Raw genomic sequence first — 23,516 nt, 5'->3', positions numbered from 1 at the left:
TTGAAGGCGTGATATCAAATCAGCCGGTCATCAAGCATTCCCATATGGCAAGGAGTAGGCAAGAAAAATCTTGCCTGTGGTGGGATTCGAACCCACAACAGGAGTCTTGTGAACTAAAAACAAATTCCCAAAAACTGCAATCAGTTCGGAATAAATTCCCGACAAAGCATACAACTTTTGACAATCGACCCAAAATATATATTTTCTTCCAAAACGTAAAAAGTTGTACGCACACGTCTATACATTAGGTTTTCTAAACACACGTTATGGTTGCATACAACTGTGTCAAACGCATTTTGTGTCTAATATTAATATTAAGCACGCGCGGCAACTTCATGTATTCAAATGACGTCATAAACAAAAACTTTAAGTAGTCACAGTGCTGCCAGTGACGTCATTAACTTCTGGCACGTCCAAAGTCTATCAATATAGGTTAATTTTGCTGAGATCAGAGGCTGGATTTCCCGCAAAAGAACCGATAAACACCCGATGTACACAGAATCGTGAAACGTCGTACAGCTTCTTGGTGAAAATGCAGTTAACGCGCTATCTAGTACAATAAAGCTTTAAGCAAGCAACATAGGGTTAGATAAAGAAAAGTGACACGTCACAAAACCCCATGACGTCATTTGATCACGTGGTCGTGCCTGGACGCATCCATAGCTCGGTGTCCAGCGTGTTGACCGACGGTGGACGTTCCCTGGCCCCAACCGACGCCGCCTGCCTGGGTCGACCGCGGGGAAGTCCATCTGGGGTTTCAGGGATTTCTGATCTTTGCTGATTCACAAATCGATCGAGAATGTCGTCAGGGTCAGTGAGAGACACCTCGTCGCCTGGGTTCAAAACATAAGTTTTTTTAAGTGGTTTTTGTGAAGCACAAAGCCTAACTGTTACAGCGACGTTTAAAAGTAAACATATGATAAACACATTCTGGTTGTAAAACTCGTTACATTAGTTTGTGAAGGGGTCACATTGTGTTAGTAAACGTCTAAAGGGGACCGCAGAGCAAAAAAGGTTGAGAACCAATGCTCCAAGTAGTGCTGTTAACACGCACGTCTTAATACCCTAGTCACAAGAAAAGCGAGCTACCCAACCTGCAATATTGCGTGTCTAGCAATTCGAATCAAGCCAACGGTAACTAACTGCTTGACTTCCGGCAAATATCACTGACCATTGTCGGCGTTTTTATGGATTTACTTGTATATTACATACAGAATTGTAGCCTAAAATCCACAACTATAGTTTGCCTCATGAACTAAATTAGCACTTACTTCCTGCACAAAATGGAATTAGCGTGCAAATATGGTAAAGTCGGAACTATTAGGTTTTACCTTGCAGCGCTTTCAGTTTGTCGAGTCTGTCCTGGTTCTTGTTCGCAAGCCGATCCACATCAAGAGTTGCGAGAGAGTTGAGCGAGTTAAGCGAGTACGTATCCGCCGCTCTGTACGTCACTCCTTCGTCATTCTATATACGTCATGAACAACGTGTAAAAAATTATGACGTCATACGTAACACTCCAAATTTTTAGATTTTTTGACGTCAAAAAGTAAGACGTCATACACTGGTGTGATGACGTCACTGTGTATGACGTGTGTGGTTATACTTACATCACTCTGCTTATGTTGGCGCCTGCGCTCCCTTGCCGAGGATTTCCTGACAAAATGTAAAGGCAAAGATCAGAAAATATTCTGAGGTTAATTATGTAGTCTCAAAGCAGCCTTACCTGCCCCTGATTACAGGAGTTCGGGCGCTGGGCGGTCTCGAGTCTGCGTCATCGGGAATTGGGATGTACGCTGTGTCGGCGTCCAGCAGTGAAGCACGTGATTCGGGAGGCTGTTGTGATTGGTCAGATTAATGTTTCCAAATTATCACAAAATATTAAACACGTTGGAACACTATATATATATACGGATCTGTTTCGTAGGTTTAATGGGGAAATAACGGCACAAATAGAAGTAACAAGTGACATGCTTTATATTTCAAACGTTTTGGCAATTGCTCATGCCTTCATATCAGTGATGAAGCATTTGTCAAGACTCTTGAAATATGAAGCATGTCGCTTTTTACGTCTATTTGGGCCGTTTTTTCACAATTAATATTATATACGGTTTGCAAGCTTAAAACATACTTTGATCCTTGCCACGTGTGGTTGCGAACAATTCGGTTACAAAACAAGGATAATGTTCTGGATTCAAACACCATATGGTTTCAATTGAAAATACAACTTACGATTAAGGTGAAGCCATTCCTGCTATCGTTAGTGGGCGTCCTCTTGCTGAAATGTGGTGGATTCGACCCGCTCCTATCAAACAAAAACACTAACATTTTTAAGGAATCATAGTACGCCGGGCCCATTGAAGGCGTCATACCGAATCAGCCGGTCACCAAGCATTCACCAACATATGGCAAAGTGTACGCTAGAAAAATCTAGCATGCGGTGGGATTCGAACCGACGACTGGAGTCTTTCCGGGACTCATGCTTCACCAACTGAGCTACACAGGCTCAATGGAGAACCCGCCGAAAGTTGAATCACAAGCACCGTTGCCTGGTCTGCATTGACGCTTAAGGGCCAAACCCAGCTATTCATTTATATCTTATATTTTTATGGAAAACGAATGACGTAATGCATGTGTGACGTCATTGTATTGGCCAGTCGAGCAAACAGTTTGACGTGTAAAAGATCGTTTTTAAAAAAACTTTTGATGTTCAAAACGAACCGTAATGTTTCTATCTTCTTTAACTGAGTACGAATGAGATCTTCCTGCTGTCGTTCGAGGGCGCTAGAGTTGTCGGGAGTTTCCGGATGATCCAGACGAAACATCTTAAGTGACGTAGTATCGTCCTGTCTGTGAGTTTAATAATGCATTGGTTACAATAAAACCGTTTCAAATCGGTAATAGTTGGAAAAATGGATGACTGGCTTACATGGCCGTGTAAAAGTTTATTATCATAAGAAACTTAAACAAATTCGTATTTAGGACGAAAATTACAACTGTTATACACCTGCGGGGAAATTTTGTCGCGTATCGTAACTTTTTTGCGCAAATAAAGCAGTTTTGTGTAAGTTTAGTTGCTCTTGCAGCGGATTTTATTTCCAAACAGTTTTTTATTTATTTTAAAATCAGAACAAACATCACTTGCCAATCATAAGTATGAACGGGCCTAAAATTGGAGCCCGAACCCAATTCGTTTTTAAGAAGCCCGTTTAGGCCCGAAAGTTTGATTGACAGGCCTATACTTGAAGCCTCAGAAAAGACCAAGACAATAAACAGAATTGGTCTCGAACAAGGCGTTTTACGGCTGTTTGACTTTAGGTCAGGTCCAGTGAACTGAAAAACTCTGGTTTTGACAAGTCTAAGTTGGGTGTAATCCCCAAACTTACCTGTGTTTGAAATCGGAAAATTCCCTCAAAGCTTTGGAACTTGGGCGATCCGAGGTCGGAGGTCGTCGTACTTGAACCGGCCTCTGTTTGCTCATAGAAAGATCGACCAACGTTTCCGGTCGCCTGTGACGTCACAATCATTTACTTATGACGTCATTAACTGTGTTTGTCTAAGTTGCTAAATTTTGTCCCATTGGGAATCAATTACAAAATACTAAAATTTAAGACAACAAAAAAGCTAGACTATTATATTGTTACATCATAATCTACGTGCGTTAGTGACGTCATAACAGTCTAAAAGAACACTTGCAGTTTATAGTCCAGACTTGCACTTTTTACCATACTTACATGCGAGGCTGGTAATTTGACATTTGAGCGGGAACGTCCGAAGCACGAAGCTGGTTTTCTATTCGTCGTTGTTCGCTCAGTAATTGTTTGCGTAGCGCCGAAAGTTCGCGAGATACTCGTTTTGAATCTAAACAATCAAGAATGGTTACTAAGTTACAAGTTGTGGTCGTTATATGTTGTGTACCAGATATACCATAGTATACGCCAGCCTTATTGAAGGCGAAATATCGAATTAGCTGGTCACCAAGCATTCCAATATGAAGGCAAAGGCTAGAAAAATCTCAAAAAGGCTCCAGTCGTGGGTTCGAATCCCACCGCGGGTTAGATTTATTACGCCTTCAATATGAATATGCCTTGATCGCTGGTCTGCACGAACGCTTCAGGGCTGATCCCAGCTATAAATTGATGTTCATTTTGACTAAGGTTGGCTTTGATATGAGTTGCGTTCTCAAACAATGGTGTAATAAACTACACTGATAAAGAACCCCCTTATAGGACATCGAAACGTCATGTGACTTCTTTATTTTTGGATGAACCAAAATAAAGTATGTTAACAACACAATATTCAATGGTGTAATAAGAATCATGGACGCATTTCAAACGAAACTGACCTTTAACACACGCCTCATTAAATCTATTTTAGAGTTTCACGTAGTTCCTACTATTGTTATTTGTCTACTAAGCCCGCAACGATGACATATTGAGATTTACTTGTAAAAGTGTTTCTAATTCGGGTGGATGATATACGGCGATTGTATTTTATTTTGTTATGCGTTATGGTAGAAGCCGTCGCCGTTTTGCTATCACCCGCCTTACTGACCTCGGGAATTATTTGGACGGACTGCGGCGATTTGAGGTGAATTTCCGCGCTGAACTTCGAGCCTTGGACCGACAGGCGGACGTTGTTCTTCAACTGCATTAGGGTGCTGTGGTTGTTCACTAAAATGTTAAAAATTAAATTTACAGCCTATTTCGTCCATCAATTTTCCATATAGTTTCTGACTTAAGAAGTTACATTCAGCCAGTATTAGACCAAGTATTGCTCATCCAGCAGTTTTTATTGTAAACAATCGACGTTTCGACGTCCTATACAAGACGCCTTCATCAGGATAATGACATAACTTGCAAGACGAATGTCTTTTAAAGCGACAAAATGCAAAACACACACATATAAAACAGCGATAACAAGATCGCGCGCTGCAAACTCGCACCACCGTAGAGATAAAACAAGCTCAGTGGTGTAAAAGCGACCGATAATTTATCGGCATTAGAACATCTGTTTTAACGTTCATTGTGTTGGCGCGTGAATGGATGTTCCAAGACTCTAGGAAACTTCGCTTGTGGTAATCAGTTTCCTTCACCAACACCTGAGCAGCGGAAAAATTAATGCTGTGGTGGTGAGTCGTTGCATGGTTTGCCAACGCTGATTTCTTCGCATCATTCTTGCACACATCCCTTTCGTGCTCCTTCCGGCGCGTATTTAGACTTCTACCAGTCTCACCGATGTATATTTCGTCACACTCCCCGCACGGTATAGCATACACCACACCCCTAGTTGCAGTAGCATCTAGAGGGTCTTTTGGGTGCGACAGCATCTGACGTAGGGTGTTTGCTGGTTTGACCCCAACCGATACTCCGAAATCGGTTAACATGCGACGTATTATATCTGTTAACCTTGGTATGTAAGGTAAGGTGACGAAGGCACGTTCTTTGTACTGGATTTCTTTCCGTGCAACCTTTTTGTGATCACGGAGAATCCAGTTCGGGTAGCCATTTAACCGTTGGCAAACCATGCAACGACTCACCACCACAGCATTAATTTTTCCGCTGCTCAGGTGTTGGTGAAGGAAACTGATCACCACAAGCGAAGTTTCCTAGAGTCTTGGAACATCCATTCACGCGCCAACACAATGAACGTTAAAACAGATGTTCTAATGCCGATAAATTATCGGTCGCTTTTACACCACTGAGCTTGTTTTACCTCTACGGTGGTGCGAGTTTGCAGCGCGCGATCTTGTTATCGCTGTTTTACATGTGTGTGTTTTGCATTTTGTCGCTTTAAAAGACATTCGTCTTGCAAGTTATGTCATTATCCTGATGAAGGCGTCTTGTATAGGACGTTGAAACGTCGATTGTTTACAATAAAAACTGCTGGATGAGCAATACTTGGTCTAACATTATGCCTGGCAGCAATAGCTTATTTCATTCAGCCAGTATGTTAGGTAAAAAAAGTAAATGTGGATCAAAGTTGTAATTTTTTTTAGAGCTAATACCTTCTTGTCACTGACCGTTGCACATCCGCCACGGTTGAATGAGCAGGGTTTTCGCGCACTCTGATTGGTGGAGAGCGTGGCTTGTTTTGCTGTAATGATAAAACAATGTGATATAAAACTCAATGTATGAAGTATTTGATTTGAACTCAATTACGTTTAGTTTTTGTTGCAATTCTCTTTCTTGTTCCTGCCTTTTTTCTTCTTCTCTCCTTTCTCTTTCTTCTCTTTTCTTTCGCTCTTCCTCTTTTTTTCTCTCTTCTGCTGCTTGTTGCAGCTCCTCATTCTTACGTCGTTGCTAAAATGAGAAACAACATTGTTTACGTAAAGCAAAACCTAGAAAAAAAGCAAAACCCCATTTTTGCATGCACACCGATTTGCAGATTCCGATCTAATAGTTAAAGCTGGATTTAATATCTCGGTAGGCGTAAGAGGGTTTTCTTATTCAAAACTGTTGGTATTGCGACGAAGGTCTTACGAATGGGAAAAGAAATTATGATACACGCAAAATAGTTTTTACAGTTTTTTCCCTCTGGAAACGGCTTCAGTGAAGGGGACCCGTGAATACCAGTGCACACTGCCAATTTCACAAACACCCAAATTGTGTTATCTTAGGGTTTTATGGGTAACACTAACTAAATAAACCGGTTTGTCACATAAATACAACTTTTTTCCATTATGGGAATAATTTAGTGTCCAAAAATGGCAAAATATGTGAATTAAGGAAAGAGGTGAGAAGGGTATCCCGTGAAATTTGCGCAAAAACATTTTGTCATTTATTTTTGGTGGGCATTTTTGAGAGACGGTATTTTCAATACAGTTTTACACTATTACACTTGTTTGAATATCCAGTAGCAAATCGTACTTCGTCAATTTTCTGCTGCTTTTTCCTCCGCTCTTCATCATACTCATCCTGCATCTTCTTGATTTGCTCTTCCATCCTCCGCTCCTGCTTCTCATCCTCGATCCGCAACTTCTCTTTCCTCACCGCCTCCTCCCGGCGTCGCTCAGCGATCTGTGACGTCACAATGAAACAGTATCAACACCTAATATTACGTCACAATCGATTTTCTACGACGTCATGATAAAGTTTTCTGACATAATGGAATTTATTTTACGGTTTCTTTGTTACGTCATCGCAATGTCTATGACGTCACGATCAGAGTTTAGGCAGTAGTTATGACGTCACAAATACAATTGTATACGGCATTTATTTCAAGCATTCCGATTTAAGTTATACGTGTTTGGACATGTTTATGACGTCATATCGGAAGTTATACGTGTTTGAATATTTATGAGGTCATATTAGGAAATGTGGTTTGAGGGATTTTGGGACAATTGAAGAAAATTCATTTACAAACTCATTGATTTTTTTGAGTCTTACTTGTTTTTCAAGTTCTTCTTTATACATGTCTCGTTGTGTTTTCTGTTCAACAGTTTCTTTTTGCTCAAATGGATTATTTCTTCCAAAACGGGGACTCAACGCGTTTTCTGTACCGCCGTCCTGTGTAACAGTAACAAGTTAAGTTAACTGAAATTAAAAACAAAACTGCCGGCAAGATGTGGCTGTCCTTGTCGTTTGTTAACTTTACGTTTTTTACGGCATTTTTCTGCCATCATTTTTAGGGATTACTCTCAACCAAAAGGGACGTATAGAATACAACATTATTATTTAGCAACATAATTTTATGTCCGTTTGTACACAGTTTACAGATTAAAAGATTTTGACAAGTACAAATAAATATGTTTGTAAAAAACATAACGTTGTCGAAAGGTCTGTTTATTGTCAGAATTTTAATTCCTTTGTGTACATAGCTTGGTAAGTATCATGTACTTTGCAAGCACAACAAATACTTGTTTCAAGCAAAATTAAACTCAGACCACACCCCTTGTTACAGAAGGAAAGGTGGTATGAGGGAGTTGGAGGGTAAGTAGCTTACACAAAAGGTTAACTGGAGTGATGAAGCGGTTGAAGGTTAATTGGGCCGCTGCGCCATTTTCGAGGCATGTGGGGAAGCAACACAAAAACGACAGTTATAAACAGGCAATGGAGGTAATAGAAAAATGCCAAGTTTCGATGCGTGTGAGTAAACGCGTCACTAGTGGGTGTGACTTTCGAAGTTCTCCCGTCAACCTAGGCGTACAGAATAATCAACAAACTTACTTGGTCGGTTGGAAAGGTATCTGCGTTTAAATCCACCAAAGTTCGTTCAGTTTGTTGTCGTTGTTTCACAATATCAACCACCTTTGATGGGTCGCGCACCAAATCCTCATTTTCCAAGTGCATTTGACGCAAGTCAGCTACAAAAAACACAAAATACAATGCTGTCACCATAGCAAACCTCTAGTAATACAAGAGGAAATTAACTTAGGGTCTTTCAACAGTATTTTTAACCATTGTACCCAGTGGTGGGATTCCAATTTTTTGCCAGCCGGTTCCTTCACAAAATATATACAAAACACGTGAGCTACTTGGATCTCAAAAATCAGGGTATCAGATAGGATGCAAAAATCTATTGACAGTAACCAGTAACGCTAACCGGTTCGCTGATCTCATAAAATTTCGTGAGACAGTTCTATAAAACCGGTGTGAACCGGCTGAATCATACTACGGTATGTACCACATTTTTTGACAATTGTGCCTTTCCATCTGTGCTTTTAATCATTGTACTGTGGTATCATAAAAGTCGTTAATAAACAGCCATCTTTTGTTGTGAAAGTTCGATGACAAAATGCGCGTGTGCTAGACATCTATTCTGTAATCATGCATGACAATCTCAAGTTATTTTCTTCAAACAATTTTTATTGCTTTTACGCTACCAAATGTTTCCCTCACAAAAATTGAGTTGTGTGCTGCAATCTAAAAAAAGGTTAGGAACACATGACTTACACACAAGCTTTCCATGTACATCCCTCATTGGTGCTCCACCACCGCCCTTTCCCCAGGGATTGTAGTTTCTCGCTTCTTCCTCCATTTTTCGGTCGTATCGCTCCTGCTCTAACTTCGCTTGCTCTTTCTTTTTCTCTTTTATCATCATCTGGGTGAAAACGGGAGCGTTAATTTAGACTACTCATTGAGCATGACATGGTATGTTTATTGGCATCAAACCTGTACAAAAAGGCTTGGGCCAAAATATCCTGGGCGACCAGTGTTTCAAAAAGAATCGCAGTAAGTGAATGCAAGTAGGCCATTTCATTCAATGGAACTTTGTAATTGCATGAATTAAACAAAACATTTTGCAGACAAAGTGGCCTATTTTGCGCCACGGACAAAAAACGATTGTACCAGCCTAATCGGGTTCAATTCATTAAATGTTATTGTTTACCGCTACCCTTCAAAACATCAAATCAATACAGTTTCAAAGAAGGAATGTTGTGATGCATGTATTTAACGCTAGGGGTCGTCTCAAGCCCGCACTAAACGCATGTAAGCGAATTTTGTCTCGCAAATACAATTGACACTGTTCGGTTAACGTTAATCATTACCAAAATGCGTGTGGATTGCCGTTGCGGAAGTATTGAAGGGGAATACCCTTCCCGTAGTAATGGAAGTACATGCACTGTGCGAGGCTCGTTAAGATACTCGCAGGTCTCAAGTAGTCAAATTTAAATTGGATTTATGGGATATCACTGCAGTTGAGTTGCACAAAATGCAGCGACAGACAGTTGTTTATATTGCAATTATTCAACCCTTTGGTTACATGCGATCAGCAACTAATGCAATTTAAACAGGTTTGGTTTGCTGCCAAGTTTTACATTATTTCCAGTAGTCCAATGGTAAAAACAAAGTCTTAGCTTGCAGAGGTTTTTCTTAGAAGTATATTATTCTGTTCACATATGTACACTGTCTGTTGAAACATGTGCAGTATAAGGCAGAATAACACATATTTGTAGAGAAAAAAATGTCATGAAAATAGCCAAATATTTTAAAGAACTTACAACAGCCTTTCGTACGTCATACTGCAGATTTTTCTAGTTGTGTTTGTTCAGTAACTAAGACAACCTGATACATCGTTTAAAAGTTCATGCCAAGAAATACATTTTGCAGGAAAGGTAACAACAACAAGTAAACTTTTGTAATTTTTTTACAGACAACTTATAAAAAAGAAAATGGCTACAGCATTCACAGTTTACTACTCCTGGACAATCACCAGCCGTGGTGGTTTCCTGGTTTATGAAAATCTCTGTGAACTGGGCAGAAGATTTCGTTTTACTAAACGGCTCAAAGTCTTTTATGAGGGTTTGCACCACCAAACCTCAGACGTTATCTAGCAGTTCCCATCACTGCTTCAACAGACAATGTAACAACGGCCTTTTTTAAAACATTCCAAAAATCTTCAGTGACGGTGATCTACTACATCGGCTGTTCCCAAACTGGGGTCCGCGAAGCAATTTTGCGGGGTCCGCGAAAAGGTTGACGTGCCTCTATAGTCTTATTTGGCGTCAATTTGTGTTACTGAATAGGTTTAAATCAAGGTAAAATTAGAGATCTACTGCCTCCATTACTATACAATAGATACCCTTTATTGCATGACAACTATCAAGAATGCAATTGTTTGCGCACTATCGTAATGTTTTCTGTCTTGTCTGCGATGTCACAAACCGTCTTTGGATCATTGTTATGTGTAATTTTGCATACCTATGTGTAATTTTGCATAGGCTAAAATTGTGTAAAGCAACTTTCGTATTGCTAAAATACACATTCAGGCTTAAGGTCCGCGAGTCCTCGATATAATGGCAAAGTGACCGTTTTGAAAAAACAATGAAAAAGTTTGAAAACCACTAAGTTAGAAAGTTGTTACATTAAAAAATGTCGTGACTGCACTAGTGTACTATAAGAAACAATGGTTTTGCATTTTTCCTATAGCATTCTTTGGTTTTTGTAGGGCCGCGAAATATCACAATAATTGCAAAGGGTCCACCAGGCAAAATTTTTAGAAAAGTTTGGGAACCGCTGTACTACATTAATGAATATTTATGCGAGCAGTTTTAAGTTGTTTATTGCATCTTGTAGTAAAACTAAAAAAAAAAACTAAAAAAAACGTATTTCGTAAAATCGTGATATGAAATGTACATGTGTTGTTCGTAAAATTTCTGTGCTTCGGTTTGTTAAAAGCAAACTATGTGCAGGTGATAAATAAAACAATAAGTGAACTCAATACATCCCGGGTTATCGATACCAGAATGTGGATCAGCTCTCATTTTAGGGACACTGTGACCCGAAGTAACCCGTCGCCGTCATCGACGACACCAAGGTAACACAACTATGGACTGTGGAGTTGTGTCGCACTGTTAGCCGCCGTTAAATAAACATGATTCGGACTAACTTCACACTCGGTATCATTTGTACCACAATTTAACCAAACTTTCGGCCCTAATTAGTGCGTTATTTTTTAAAATATTTTTGTCGCAGGGTTTGGGCCGCAATTTTGTACTCGCTATTAACTCTGTACTACTCTGCTTACTTGTTGTCTAAGCTCCTCCTGATATTGCGTCATCATTTCTTTCTTTTTCACAGAGTCACGTGTTTCGTCTGCAACCAAACTCGATTCAAACTTGTCACCTGTTCGCCCTCGTGTACTGAACAAAAAATATAATGTGTTAATTAGTCATTGCTACAGCTTGGTAGCATGTAATCTTGATATGCAAGGTATTACTCTAGCAATAGTAGAGCTGTTTCTTAGGGTAAGACAATGTATTTTGCACAAGTATTTTATTACTGCAGGCAAGACCAATATAGACCTTCCTCGATAACCTAGTCTAGTTGGAACCAATTTTATTTTAAAAGAATTGAATAAGCAAACAATACTTAGTTGAATTCGTAATAATCAACCATATCTGTAGCCTGGCTTCAACCGATAAAACCCTTGTTTTTCTCTAACTTTGCCTGTTGTATATAAAGCTTTCCAAAAATTGAAAGACATACAATCGTAGTTGGTTATGCAATAATGATTGCAAAACGTATCAAACAGTAGCAGACTTTCTAGGGCAGTTTTTGAACGTAGCTGACAAAACGAGCTATGGATAATCGAGAAGGGACTGCACTTTTATCGCAAAGCGCCCCATACAGAAAACATTCCTATTGGTCGACGCTTTGCGGAAAAGATTATTGCGGGTCAGTCCAGGGTGTCTCCAAAGCGTATTTAGAAGAGCGGAGGTCGTGTTTTTAAGCAAAGAAAACAAATGGTGGTCGATGTGTTTTGTACAGTACAGTATTACTCAGTTACATAATTCTTAACCAGTAAAAAGTGGTGGATGACAGTAAAAAAATATTTCTTGCAAAAAGCCGCAATCAAAACTTACGTTCTTGTTGTCAATGTGTCCTGTGTGAACTCGTTTGTCGTCACTGGGGGCGCTGTTGTGGCTAAAAATAAAATCAGAAGGTTTTGTTTCCTTTATATTTGTATTTGAAACCCCAAAAAATCACCCAAAACCACTGTAAGAACAAAAAAACGCTTTTGTAATATCTGAACTCAATAGCTAGGACTTCGACAATTTGGACAGTTAGTTTGCAGTACATATAAATCTGTAGTTTTTTCCAGTGAAACTCTCAAATACAGATTTAAATTTTTTGCAATTTCATTTTTCAAAAACTTGCTACATTTTTACAATTTTATTATTGTGCAATTTTCAGTCCAATTTCCAACGAGTCCTAAGTTTTAAGTTAAAGCAAGCAAGGCCTAAAACACATTTTTTATGTAACTTACGTGCGCCTCTGGTGGCAACAGCGGCCATCATCGGGGAAACACCGGGGTAAGAAGCGGCCCCAGGTGGAGCTTGTATGGGACCCACCACAGAAGCGGGGTCAAGCGGGTTTCGTGACCCATAGTAGAAGTAAGCGTCGTCGTAAGGTGACGGAAATTGGGTAGGCGGAGGCTGGTAGTAACTAAAAACAAATATTTTATGTTTTGAGAGTAAGGGGATTTTACCAGTGGGGTTAAAATTAACGAATTCTAATAAAGTACCGTTTAATGTTTGTTACAGTTACAGGATCTTTCCAGCAAATAATAGGCATCAAATGTCGACGATAACTGATTCTATTTGAAAAAGATGATGCCCACACGTGCGAAATATACATCGTTTAACATTATTGCTGGACTGATTCCAAATAGGGAAGGACTGTTGCTTCGTCAGTTATTCTTACAAATAATTATTGTTAACTTTAAATTTGTCCCCAGCTGAATTTAATAGTTGTTCTGTATTTATGCCTGACTGAGTTTGATGCCTGACTGATTTTGCCATGTGGCAAGTTGCACATTGCATGACCTTACACTTAGTCTGTTCAGTTGAAGTTGACGTGGTGTTTACTTTGAATGTGTTTGTATGTCAATTATTATATGTGTGTTCCACGATTATGTTTATTAATGCCCTGTCTATGAATCTATTTGAATAATACAACCATAATTAATTATAATAGATAGATGTGGGGTACTGATTCTTACTTTGGCAATGCGGGCGGAGGTGGATAGTAACCCCCTGGTTGCCTTGGAAACCAACGAGGCCGCCTACGCTCATCCTCTTCGCTTCCCTCATCCGAACTATCGCGCCTAAACGACGTTCTGTAAAAATACACGAATCCTATAATTACTGTGTTAAAAAAGAAGTGATCATTTAAATAGACTTTTAATAGCCATAAAAAGCAACATGTTTTGTACCTTAACGTTTAAATTGTGCTTTACATTTGTTACGAGGTGCCATTCCAAGGCCAGAGTATCTGACCATCTGAAATCGAGTTTTTGTTATTGAACTTACTTCTTTTTGCGGCGAGGCGATTTGCCTGACTCTTTGCCGCCACCTTGTGGACTGTCAGCTCTCTTTAGAGCAGGTTTTTGCTGACGGGGTGTGAGGTCAATACCACGATTTGGCTGAAATTATTAAAAACAAGTCACTTTTACGATATATTTATAAGTTTATTATTAGTTTATTATTACGATATATTTCATAAAATTGTTGCACAAATTATTGAACCACCAAGGATCTTCATTTAAAAGTAGTCTTAAACCTAGAGCATAAAACCCTAGGCCAAACAGAATCGACCGATACAGAGTATTTGCACAAAATATGTTATTTTTGTGTACGGATTAATTCTGTTTGGTCTAAAGTTTTGGATTATATTGAACAGTAGAGAACAGTATAATCACCAAAAAACTGCGACTGTAGGGGATTGATTTCACTTTAACTTATACTTCATTTAAAAGTAGATGACACCATTAAACGTTTGCCAGCTAAAGATAGAAATATAAGTTAGAAACCAGTGTGACTGGTCTTGGACATCAAATTTAACTCAACACAACGCAGTTTAATTTTAAGCTATTTGTTTCTATTTAAGCTACAGCCCAACATAACGTTATCGCACCTTTTTTCCTGGGTCATTCGCACCAGAAGCATCCACTTGTAACTCCAACTCTCTTTCTCTGAAAAATATTTTAATACTTAATAATACACAATGTTGGGCTATAACAAAGGTTCCCAACCTTTTTTGTCCTGTGTACCCTTTTAGTCGATATTCAAATCTAATTCCCCCCTACAAATTTAGTTTGCGTATATATAGCAAATCCAGCAATAACATGCAGCACAGACAACCAGTAAGAGATTACCATTTTGACAAAAAAACCTACAAATTACAAAACTTCCCCCTATGTAGAAATCACTGGACTATAACATGGAAAAGTAGATGTAAGCAAAACATTCATTCATTAAGTTAAAGTCGGAACCAAGCATAAGAAATGTGTCGCAAAATCACCTTCGTTTGTTGATTTGGTTTTGCTCCATTTGTCTTTGTAATTCGAGTTTGTATTCGTCTTTCCTTCTTTGAACAGTGTTAGCGCTCGGCACTTGGCCGATAGGAAGGCCTGAAATTCAATATTTCACTGCTTTGTCAGCACATCTTTGATGTTATAAGTGGCTTGTTGAACAACTTTGGCAATGGCGGACAAATCAGGTGTTCTTTATAGGGATGGGTCATTCATAACCTTATTTCTAAAGCTCGGTGTTTAACCAAGCAGGCTCTGGAAGGTATGACGTCATACACATTATGACAAAACAAATTCCTCGGTCGTGGTACGTTTTGGTTTTTAAAATTCCACTACTCCTTTAGAAAAGATAGGTTTGTGTTTCAAAATTCGTGAATTGCAGGGGAAAAAGTGTTTCTCCGTTGTAACTGAAACTTTGTTTAAACTTTTGTTCAACATTAATGGATTTTGGGATAATTTTTGAGCTAGTTTTACGCACAAGACAGTGTTAATACAAGATATATGTGTAGTCACGGTAACATAAATTTACAACATCAGTGATCAGCAAAAAATACCAAACTGATAATAACTTAAACAAAAAGTAAGTCTAACCAGCCTTAGGTCAACAAAGGGCAAAAATACTGTTTTTGGATTCGATCTCTATTAGCCACCCCTATAGTACAGTTCTCTGTAGAAATTTAATGAAGGATTGTTTTGACATACCTGTGAATTCTTGGTCGGGAGGAGCTGATTTCGATCGCAGGTCATTCTGTTTTTCGGCTTGGACAAGTTTGTCTTTTGCCTGGCGAGGTTGAGCGGAGTTTAACCGACGACGACCTTGTTTGGCCTCCTATGGGAAAAAAACGAATGATAGCGACAAAAAGAAAAACACTGGGTAGAGAAGACATGGGTGACTAAAAATTTTTTTTACGTTAAAAAACTGACTGTTGTTTAATGACGAATAAACCGGCCCAACTAGACGTAAAAAGCGACATGTTTTTCAGATGGCATGAGCATGGCCCCACATATCACTGATGATGGCATGAGCATTTGCCGAAAGATTTGAATAATATAGCATGTCGCTTTTTAGGTCTATGTCCTCTGTCCCCTTCAGAGAACGAGATAACTAGCTATTTTGAATAGATATTTCGAATTTAAAGTTTTCTTTTTCCTAAGTCATAGTTACGTCATTTGTAAAGTAGCATATTGCGAATTAAATAAGATTCCCTAATACTTCATTTTTCGCACATTTATAGAAAAAAAGTATCTAAAATTCCTTTTTTCTGGCTCTCTTGCATAGTGATACTCACACGGGGATGGTTTTTCTCAAAATCTGCTTCGTCATCTTCCTCGTCGCTTTCAACATATCGCTGAGTCATCCTTTTCTTTCGTCTAGCTCGGATTTTGCGAATCAAATCTTCCTCACTGTCATCCAGGCTATCTTCTTCGTAGTAACGACTTCCCCGTACCGACCTTAAAACGAAGTTGTATTGTTGCATTCTATTCGAATAAGGAACTTATGATACCAGTTCGGCGAAATATACTGTATTTATTTGATTATAATCGAGGGCGGCTTATATTTTTATGCCATACAGGTATTTTGTTTCTACATCCATGCTTTTTTTTATTATGTGTAGCAATGTAAAGCGTTATTTAACAATAGTACCTAACATCATAAAATGAGGTACACATTATTTTTTAACACCTTAAAATGCGGCATACAATCGAGGGCGATATACAATCGAGAAAATACGGTTAATACCACGATATTAATCGTCTAATTTAGGACAATTTTTTCCTAGTAACGATCTTGCTTATTGTTAAGAATATTTATTTAGATGCAGTAGCATTTATTTAAGTTGAATTGAGTTTATATTTCTCGGTGAATGATAACATAGCGACGCAATTGCACTAAAACAACATTAGGCCGGAAATAGCTGCATAACGTTAAAACGTTAGCGCAAAAAGTGGAGGGCATAATTGGTGGATGATAGATAAATAGCGCTGCAGTTACACCGTCATTACAAGGCGTTTGGCTTAAAGGTAAAGTATCACTGCATTTTGGTAATATAATCCTTTTTATGTACATAAGTTTTAATACTTTTTTCAATCTTTTTTTTCAAGAATGTTCAATCACCACACACAGTGTTTTTTTAAGGTGGGACCGAAACGGTCCCCCAAATTTCTCCAGCGGTTTCCCAAAATTTGGAAATGGCTATTTTTTGGTATTTAAATGAAACACTTGCGGTCTCTTAAAACTACTTAGCGGTCACCCAAACCAAACCTTAAAAAAAACCTGACCACACATAATGCCCCCAAAACAAAACCATGTCTATTTTTGTTCTGTAGACCATAAAAAACCTACCGTCTCTGTGGTTTAATCCGAACTCTTCTATAATCATCATCGTCGTCAATGTACTCCTTTCTCCGCGACTTTTCACTGCAACAAAAAATTTGATCAACAGTGAAACACAATGACATGGCTTTCAACAAAGTAAGATACATTAAACATTATAGAGCTCTTCTGGCAATTGTATTTTGTATTGTAAAATTTAAGCTCTATAAAGTTGGTATCATGGCTGGCATCAGCAGCTTTTGTAAGATACATTTGTTTGCTTGTAAAAACTCCTGGCGAAGAGTCGTGTATTATCAAGTTCTAGCTTGTAGCAGATTCCAGTTTTAGTTATGATTTGGGATTTTAAGGCTTTTGAGTAAATCATTGGGTTAATAAGAGTGAAAATTCACAAAGACCCACTTTAGGCACCTATCTTTCATCTGTGTGAATTTGAATGAGTTTAAAATTTACCTTAACCAAATTTCTGACAAAGTTGATTTGAAGAAAAACAACCGGATCTGGGTTCATATATTGACTGCAATCGGGTTTAGGAAATAGGATAAAAACATTTCCATGGGTTCCAACCCTAATTTTAATCGTAAAATCGGAAGTGCAGAGTTTCTAAAAGATCTGTTAATCAACGATTGTTCAACCAGGGTTCCAGCGGGTATGGAAAACCTGGCAAAGTTATGGAATTCAAATTTGCATTTTTAAGGCCTGGAAAAGTTTTGAAAAAAGCCAACTTTTGCAAAAGTCCTTGAAAAAGTATGGAATTTGGCGCCTGTTTTGCCCTGAAATTGCCAGATAGAGATATGAATTTCAAATAACATAGCGTTTTTGTATATTCGTTGCACATACGGAAAATTGGCTGCATATACCAACTCCTATTTTCTAGTTTTACTATGGGAATTGCTAGATTGTTTTCGAATAAGGTTGTGGAAATTTGGTTTTTTTTTATGAAAAGTTTTGGAAAAGTCATGGAATTTATAAATGAAAATTGTGAGGGAACGATGTTCAACATTGTACATAATCCAAGATCATGTCCAAGATTAGTTTTCAAAATAATTTTACACAATATTAACAAAACTAAACATATTTTATGGCTGAAACTGATAGTCTCAAGTGGCAACGGTGTTTTAGCGAATCCCACAAGTCAAATGCCTAATTGTTAGGCTTGTTATTTAAGGGATTTTTTTACGAGTCATACCACATGCTGCAATTTTTTATCATTACCACTAAAAGATTTCTAATTTAGACCCTTTGAAAAGAGCAGTTTGTTCATCAGACTTTTCCTCTCAAACTTACAGAGAATGGGTCTGGTATGAAAGTTAGAACTTTTGCTTGTTAAATTGTAATCCTCAGAAAACTGCAAACAATTACAAATCACAAAAACAGTAGTGCTTGGTACCAGGTAGTTAAGTTGTGGTCAGTCTGATGATACTACAGTACTCACAATACGACCTAAGCTTTTTCTAAATTTACCGATAAATTACAGCATCTCGATCCAAATCATCCAGGTCATCTTTTCTGTACGTTTTTTCCTGTCTCCGTTTTTTCTGTAGAATTTCCTCATATGTTTCAGCAGTTGGACCAGAATCCTTCTCCTGCTAAAATTGAAATAGTGAGAATTTTTTCCTTTAAGCATTTTTTATTGCAATCAGAGATAATATGTTAACTATATGCAGCGATTGTAGCGGAATTTTTATTTTTTTTCACAGAGTGGTCCTACATATTTTTTTAACAGTCACATAAGAATATCCAGCAATAGAAAGAACCATTTATTCTTTGAACTGTAATTCAAGTTACAAGTTATGAAAATAGAAAAGATAAGGACCTACGTACAGAAGAAACTTGGTTAAGTGATACAAATCGGAACTGATGTATAAAGAAATTAAATTGATAATATTTTTTGTTTATCTTTCAGTTGCTTGAATTTTAACCAAATCACTTCTATTAAAAAACACTTTTAAACTGTCACTGCTCTACTTACTTTAACAAAATTGAAACTAATATACTTAAACCTCTAATTCACACTGCTTTGAACATATTCAACATTGCCACAAAGTACAACAATCAAAAGTAGTGTTATTGGACATAACTACAGCAGCTACAACATAGGATGTACTACACAAATATATATATCATGCTGTATCCTAGCAGTCTAGCATTTTATGTAAGAAAATGACTACTTGTAGCATTGACTATATCTGAAAGACAGAAATTAGGTGTAAAACTCATTGACTACAGAGTACAAGAGCATGCTAGTTACACACATTCATCAGATTTGTAGACAAGCATGTTGTAATCAAAGATTGAATGCAACCACTGTTTTGTAGAAAAACAAAATATAAGCAAATCTAATACACTGTTAAACAACTATTTCCACTGCGCTAATTAGTGGAAAATAAATTGTGTAAAATATAGAGATTCTCAACCAGTGGGCCATGGACGCATTTTGATTGGGTCACAGACCAATCAATAGGAAAGCTTTTTTTAAGAATTTACTTTTATTTGTGTCACTACACAGAATTGAAAATGAATGTTTTTTTTGTTCTGAACCTATTTTATAGTTGTTTTCTTTCTATCTTAAAAATTTACTGGGCCACAGATTGTTTTTGCAATGAAAGTGGGCCACGATAGAAAAAATGTTAAGAACCACTGGTCAAAGGGAATTTAATTGTTTATGCACAAAAGATCACAAAATTTTGCCCACAAAGAGTCCTGGAAATTTGAGTTTATAACTGATCTGATTGGTTTTGACTTTTGGTTTAGGTTCAAAACCCAAATATTCAAATATATCCCTTCATATGGAATATAAGCCCAGTTGAAAACCTAGATATGAGTGATTCATTAGACTAGGCTACAACATGATCTAGTCTATAGACATGAAAATAGACATAACACCTAGCATGCTAAAGCATTCACTAATCCTTGAAGCCTGACATCAATTCTTACTGCTTTTGTTGCCACCGGATTATTATTATTATTATTCGGGTCATTAGGAAGATAAATTGGGGTTGCCCAAGTGCTTAATCGTCTTGGCGACAGCCCCTTTGACGCACGAAGCATTTCCAGTTCGTTTTCTTTGTTACGTTTAAATTGATTGTATTCCTTGTTTCTTTGGAGTTTCAGTCGGTCCTGTGAACGTTTTCGCAAATATTTCAGCAAAACGTGAAAAAATCTTACCAAAGAAGTAATTTAGAAGTAATCTGGTTTCATATTTACAAATTATACTTTCTTCTTCAGAAAAAAAACAGTCATTTCTTCGCTACAAAGTTAAAAGTCTTTTTTTCACAACAAAGGTTAAAAATTCCTGATTTAACATTAGTCTTTATAAACCCTGTGAATAAAAACAAAAACTAAGCTTTCAGCATTACAGTTAACATGAAAAAATGTCAGATAATAAGTATGATTTGATAGTCACAACTAAATCATAGAGACTGGCTGTGTTATACCCAGTACCAACTAACACAATGTCAACCGCTTGTTACACAACACCTATAGTATGTTGACAATTGGTGTCATATAATCAGTATTCCTTTGCTGAAAGATACCATGAAAAATTAAATTTGAAAAGCATAATAGAAATCCTAGCACTCACACATGTCAGTCATGAAAAACAAATATTTTAAAACACTAATTAAAATGAGCAATATTTGTTGAATAGGCATAATATAATTGTCAGTGGTCGCTGTTTTATCGGTGGTAAATTACAGATAAGTGAACATGTTTTATAGATTACGGATGCAAACTTTGGAATATATATTACATTTCTATTTGGTTAAAGAACTGACAAGGTCACTTTGAGAAAAACATATACAGTACTCCCAAATCATATAACAATCGATCTTATTTCTTGGAGTTTTCCTGATCAGTATATTTTAAAACAATGAACTGCAGTAGTGCACCCAACATAATTTCAACAAGCATTTTTTTACCCTGGCTGTAATTTTGTTACCTTTGCACTAAGATGATCACGAATGGGCAAACTTAGACCGAGATCAGAGTTATTAGCAATGCGAGGAGTTTGCTCGTAGTTTGCAGCGAGACTTTGTTCGTATGTTGTTGTGAGTTTGCCCCGAATACCAGTTGTACGGACTTGTTTCTACAACAAAAAGTTCAACAAATTGAAAAATTCCACTAACAACTGTCAAAGCAAAGAAATTTATATATACCGTAATTTTCCAAGTATAGTGCGCCCCCGTGTATAATACGCACCCTAAAAATGGCATGTCGATGCTGGAAAAAAGCCTGTACCCATGTATAATACGCACCCAAATTTTTACTCTTAAATCCGTAAACAAAAAATTATTTCAGAAAAAAGATCATCTTTTGAAACAACCGGATGTTATTCTGCCGGTCAGTATCACTGCGCATGTGCTCGCAAACTCGACAGCGAAAAATGTTTAGGAATTGTGTAGGGTACATCGTGACAGCAAACGAGATCTTACTGGTCGCGTTCAAGCGGAACCGATCTTAATACTTGCAGAGAACATTTTTATTTTTAAAACACAAATGAAGTTTAATATGTATCAGATTAAAATACCTAAAAATCAGAATAATTAAATTCAAACTTATATACAAAATTTTCGTTCGATCCGTTGCATATCGGCAATGATATCACCCCATTTACGTTGTCGCTAAATGGGCAGTGTGCAGTATTTGACAATAACACACCATCAAGGATTGCACCATCGCATCAAACGATGTGTCGTCAATTATGAATTTTACTGACTAAGTGTGTTGGGCAGGATGGCTAAATGTGATGCGCGATTGACAACAAACAAGAAGAAAGGTGTGATTTAAAGTTTTATTTCGAGGCAGATTTTCTTCAAAATTTGTTGTACCCATGCATAATGCGCACCCTAGATTTTAGGACAATAAATTAAGTAAATTTTGCGCATTATACATGGAAAATTACGGTATACACAATCCATATTTACATTATCACTGCAGGGTAACAAAGAAAATTTTTACAAAACTTTTAGACACAAAAGTGATAATAAGTTGAAAAAGTAACTGATGGTGGTATTTCATGCAAACAAATATATAATAAACAAGACATAAAACAAAGAATTATTTCAAGTTGGCAGAAACAAGAAAATGTTACAATTTACTAAATGCGGCTGTACATGTTGTAGTCCTATTTACTTTTTACTAAACAATAAAAGTTCAAGTTTTTCAACCAATCTTGATCAAATCAGTACTTATGTACTCCCTTTCGGTTCTGTTTTTGTTAAAAAAAAACATGTCATATATACCTCTGCCAATGCCTTGCGATAATCTTGCTTCAATTCATCGTTTAACCTCTGCTTCTGCTTTTGATAAGATTCTCCAAGCTTTAGAAACTGTGGGGTTGGGGGTTTTCCCTTTCCCGGGGCGACAACTGGGTCCTGCAACCCAGGAGGTATTTGTTCCTTCTCAGCCAGGCTCTAAAAATATTAAATTTTAACAACTAAACAAATGGTATAATTTTCACAATAAATCAATATTACTGGTCACATATTGGAATGGTATGTATGACTTTTTGTGCACATTGCATGATTTGGGGGGTCTGTGGCTTAACTGCTGGGTGAAGCAGGGCCAAAATTGCTTCGCCGAACTTTGGATAACTGTCTACCATGCGTGTAACTTTTAAAAAGTTGAATGCACTTGGCAAAACGAAGGGAACAGCCTTGTAGTGGACAAAAACATTAACAATTTGTTTTTCTGTTAGGATAGGGACCCCATAAATGTTATTGAATATAAATTATATTTGTCAGGCCATAAGTGCATCTTGCCAGTGTCCTGAACATTTGTCATGTAGCAAGTCATGCACTATAAAAATCCTAGTTTGCAATGCATTTTGAAACCAAGATAGGAGCTTATCTATGACCTACATACGATTTATTTACAAGTGTGCATGAACGCTTGGCTAATCTTACTAAAGAGTACATTTTTACATCAACTTTACACAAAAGTGTAAAGGTAAGAAATCACTATTGCAAAATTTGCAATTCAGGAGTTTTTGAAAAAGATTTGTCTTTTTATGATTAAAAAATAGTTTTAAGGGCCTAGACACATAAAATAAAAAAGCTACAACACATTAGGGTTACTTTTTGTCTTCGTCCAGTTGAACTGTCAAGGATATATTCAGCAACAGCTGATGTTGGGTTTTTATCAAGGACCTCTCGGTCTTTGGCAATTCGCTGTCGTTGTTCTACGATAAATTTTTCCAAGTCTTCCTCCTCATTCAGTTTCATATTTCTTAACAAATCAGCAGAATATATTATGTTTTGTCTGTTTCAGAGGAAACAAGATTAAGTACACATTTGTTTATGTCTACAATACATCAAAGCAGTGGTGGGATTCAAATTTTTTGTCAGTCGGTTCTATCACAAAAGTCATATTTTTCAGCTGGTTTTGTTCCAAAAGTCCATTGACAGTAACCAGTAATGCTAACCGGTTT

At 37.5% G+C, this 23,516-nt stretch overlaps 1 protein-coding gene and 1 long non-coding RNA gene across 7 annotated transcripts; one reads left to right on the top strand and one right to left on the bottom strand.

Moving 5' to 3' along the window:
• Nucleotides 1–175: 175 nt before the first annotated feature.
• On the bottom strand, nt 176–23,383 carry LOC145230073 (centrosome and spindle pole associated protein 1-like). 6 transcript variants are annotated; one of them, XM_080095446.1, is made up of 30 exons: nt 23,164–23,366; nt 22,330–22,500; nt 21,027–21,173; nt 20,024–20,206; nt 18,551–18,675; nt 17,099–17,173; nt 16,044–16,206; nt 15,457–15,583; nt 14,745–14,853; nt 14,358–14,415; nt 13,754–13,866; nt 13,444–13,560; nt 12,709–12,887; nt 12,305–12,365; nt 11,467–11,581; nt 8,892–9,039; nt 8,166–8,302; nt 7,386–7,505; nt 6,867–7,016; nt 6,159–6,299; nt 6,005–6,093; nt 4,552–4,670; nt 3,732–3,858; nt 3,384–3,506; nt 2,719–2,847; nt 2,230–2,302; nt 1,724–1,833; nt 1,608–1,653; nt 1,332–1,464; nt 176–833 (listed from the first exon to the last, which is right to left on the bottom strand). In XM_080095446.1, exons 1-30 carry the CDS (start codon nt 23,308–23,310, stop codon nt 634–636), a joined length of 3,735 nt encoding a protein of 1,244 aa, XP_079951572.1. In that variant the 5' UTR covers nt 23,311–23,366; the 3' UTR covers nt 176–633. The 6 variants fall into 6 exon arrangements, with proteins under 6 accessions (XP_079951572.1, XP_079951576.1, XP_079951575.1 ...); XM_080095450.1 differs by having other exon boundaries at nt 6,020–6,093; XM_080095449.1 differs by having other exon boundaries at nt 15,457–15,580.
• LOC145230078 (uncharacterized) lies at nt 7,499–10,830 on the top strand. The gene is made up of 2 exons (XR_013860547.1): nt 7,499–7,820; nt 7,900–10,830. It is a non-coding gene; the product is annotated as an uncharacterized LOC145230078 (long non-coding RNA).
• Nucleotides 23,384–23,516: the final 133 nt, after the last annotated feature.

The sequence above is a fragment of the Phallusia mammillata genome, chromosome 5 (genome assembly GCF_965637545.1).
Source record: "Phallusia mammillata chromosome 5, kaPhaMamm4.hap1.1, whole genome shotgun sequence".
In the NCBI taxonomy this organism is placed as follows: Eukaryota; Metazoa; Chordata; class Ascidiacea; order Phlebobranchia; family Ascidiidae; genus Phallusia; species Phallusia mammillata.
The sequence above is the reverse complement of the archived record's forward strand: the minus strand, read 5'-3'. Positions and strand labels throughout refer to the sequence as shown.

Coding starts and splice junctions, on each gene's coding strand:
- LOC145230073 (XM_080095446.1), bottom strand. CDS start 23,310: ATGAAACTGAATGAGGAGGAAGACTTGGAAAAATTTATCGTAGAACAA. Junction 15,584..16,043: donor TTGAGAAAAACCATCCCCGT/GTGAGTATCACT, acceptor TTTTTCCCATAG/GAGGCCAAACAAGGTCGTCG. Junction 8,303..8,891: donor TGTACATGGAAAGCTTGTGT/GTAAGTCATGTG, acceptor TGTTTTTTGTAG/CTGACTTGCGTCAAATGCAC.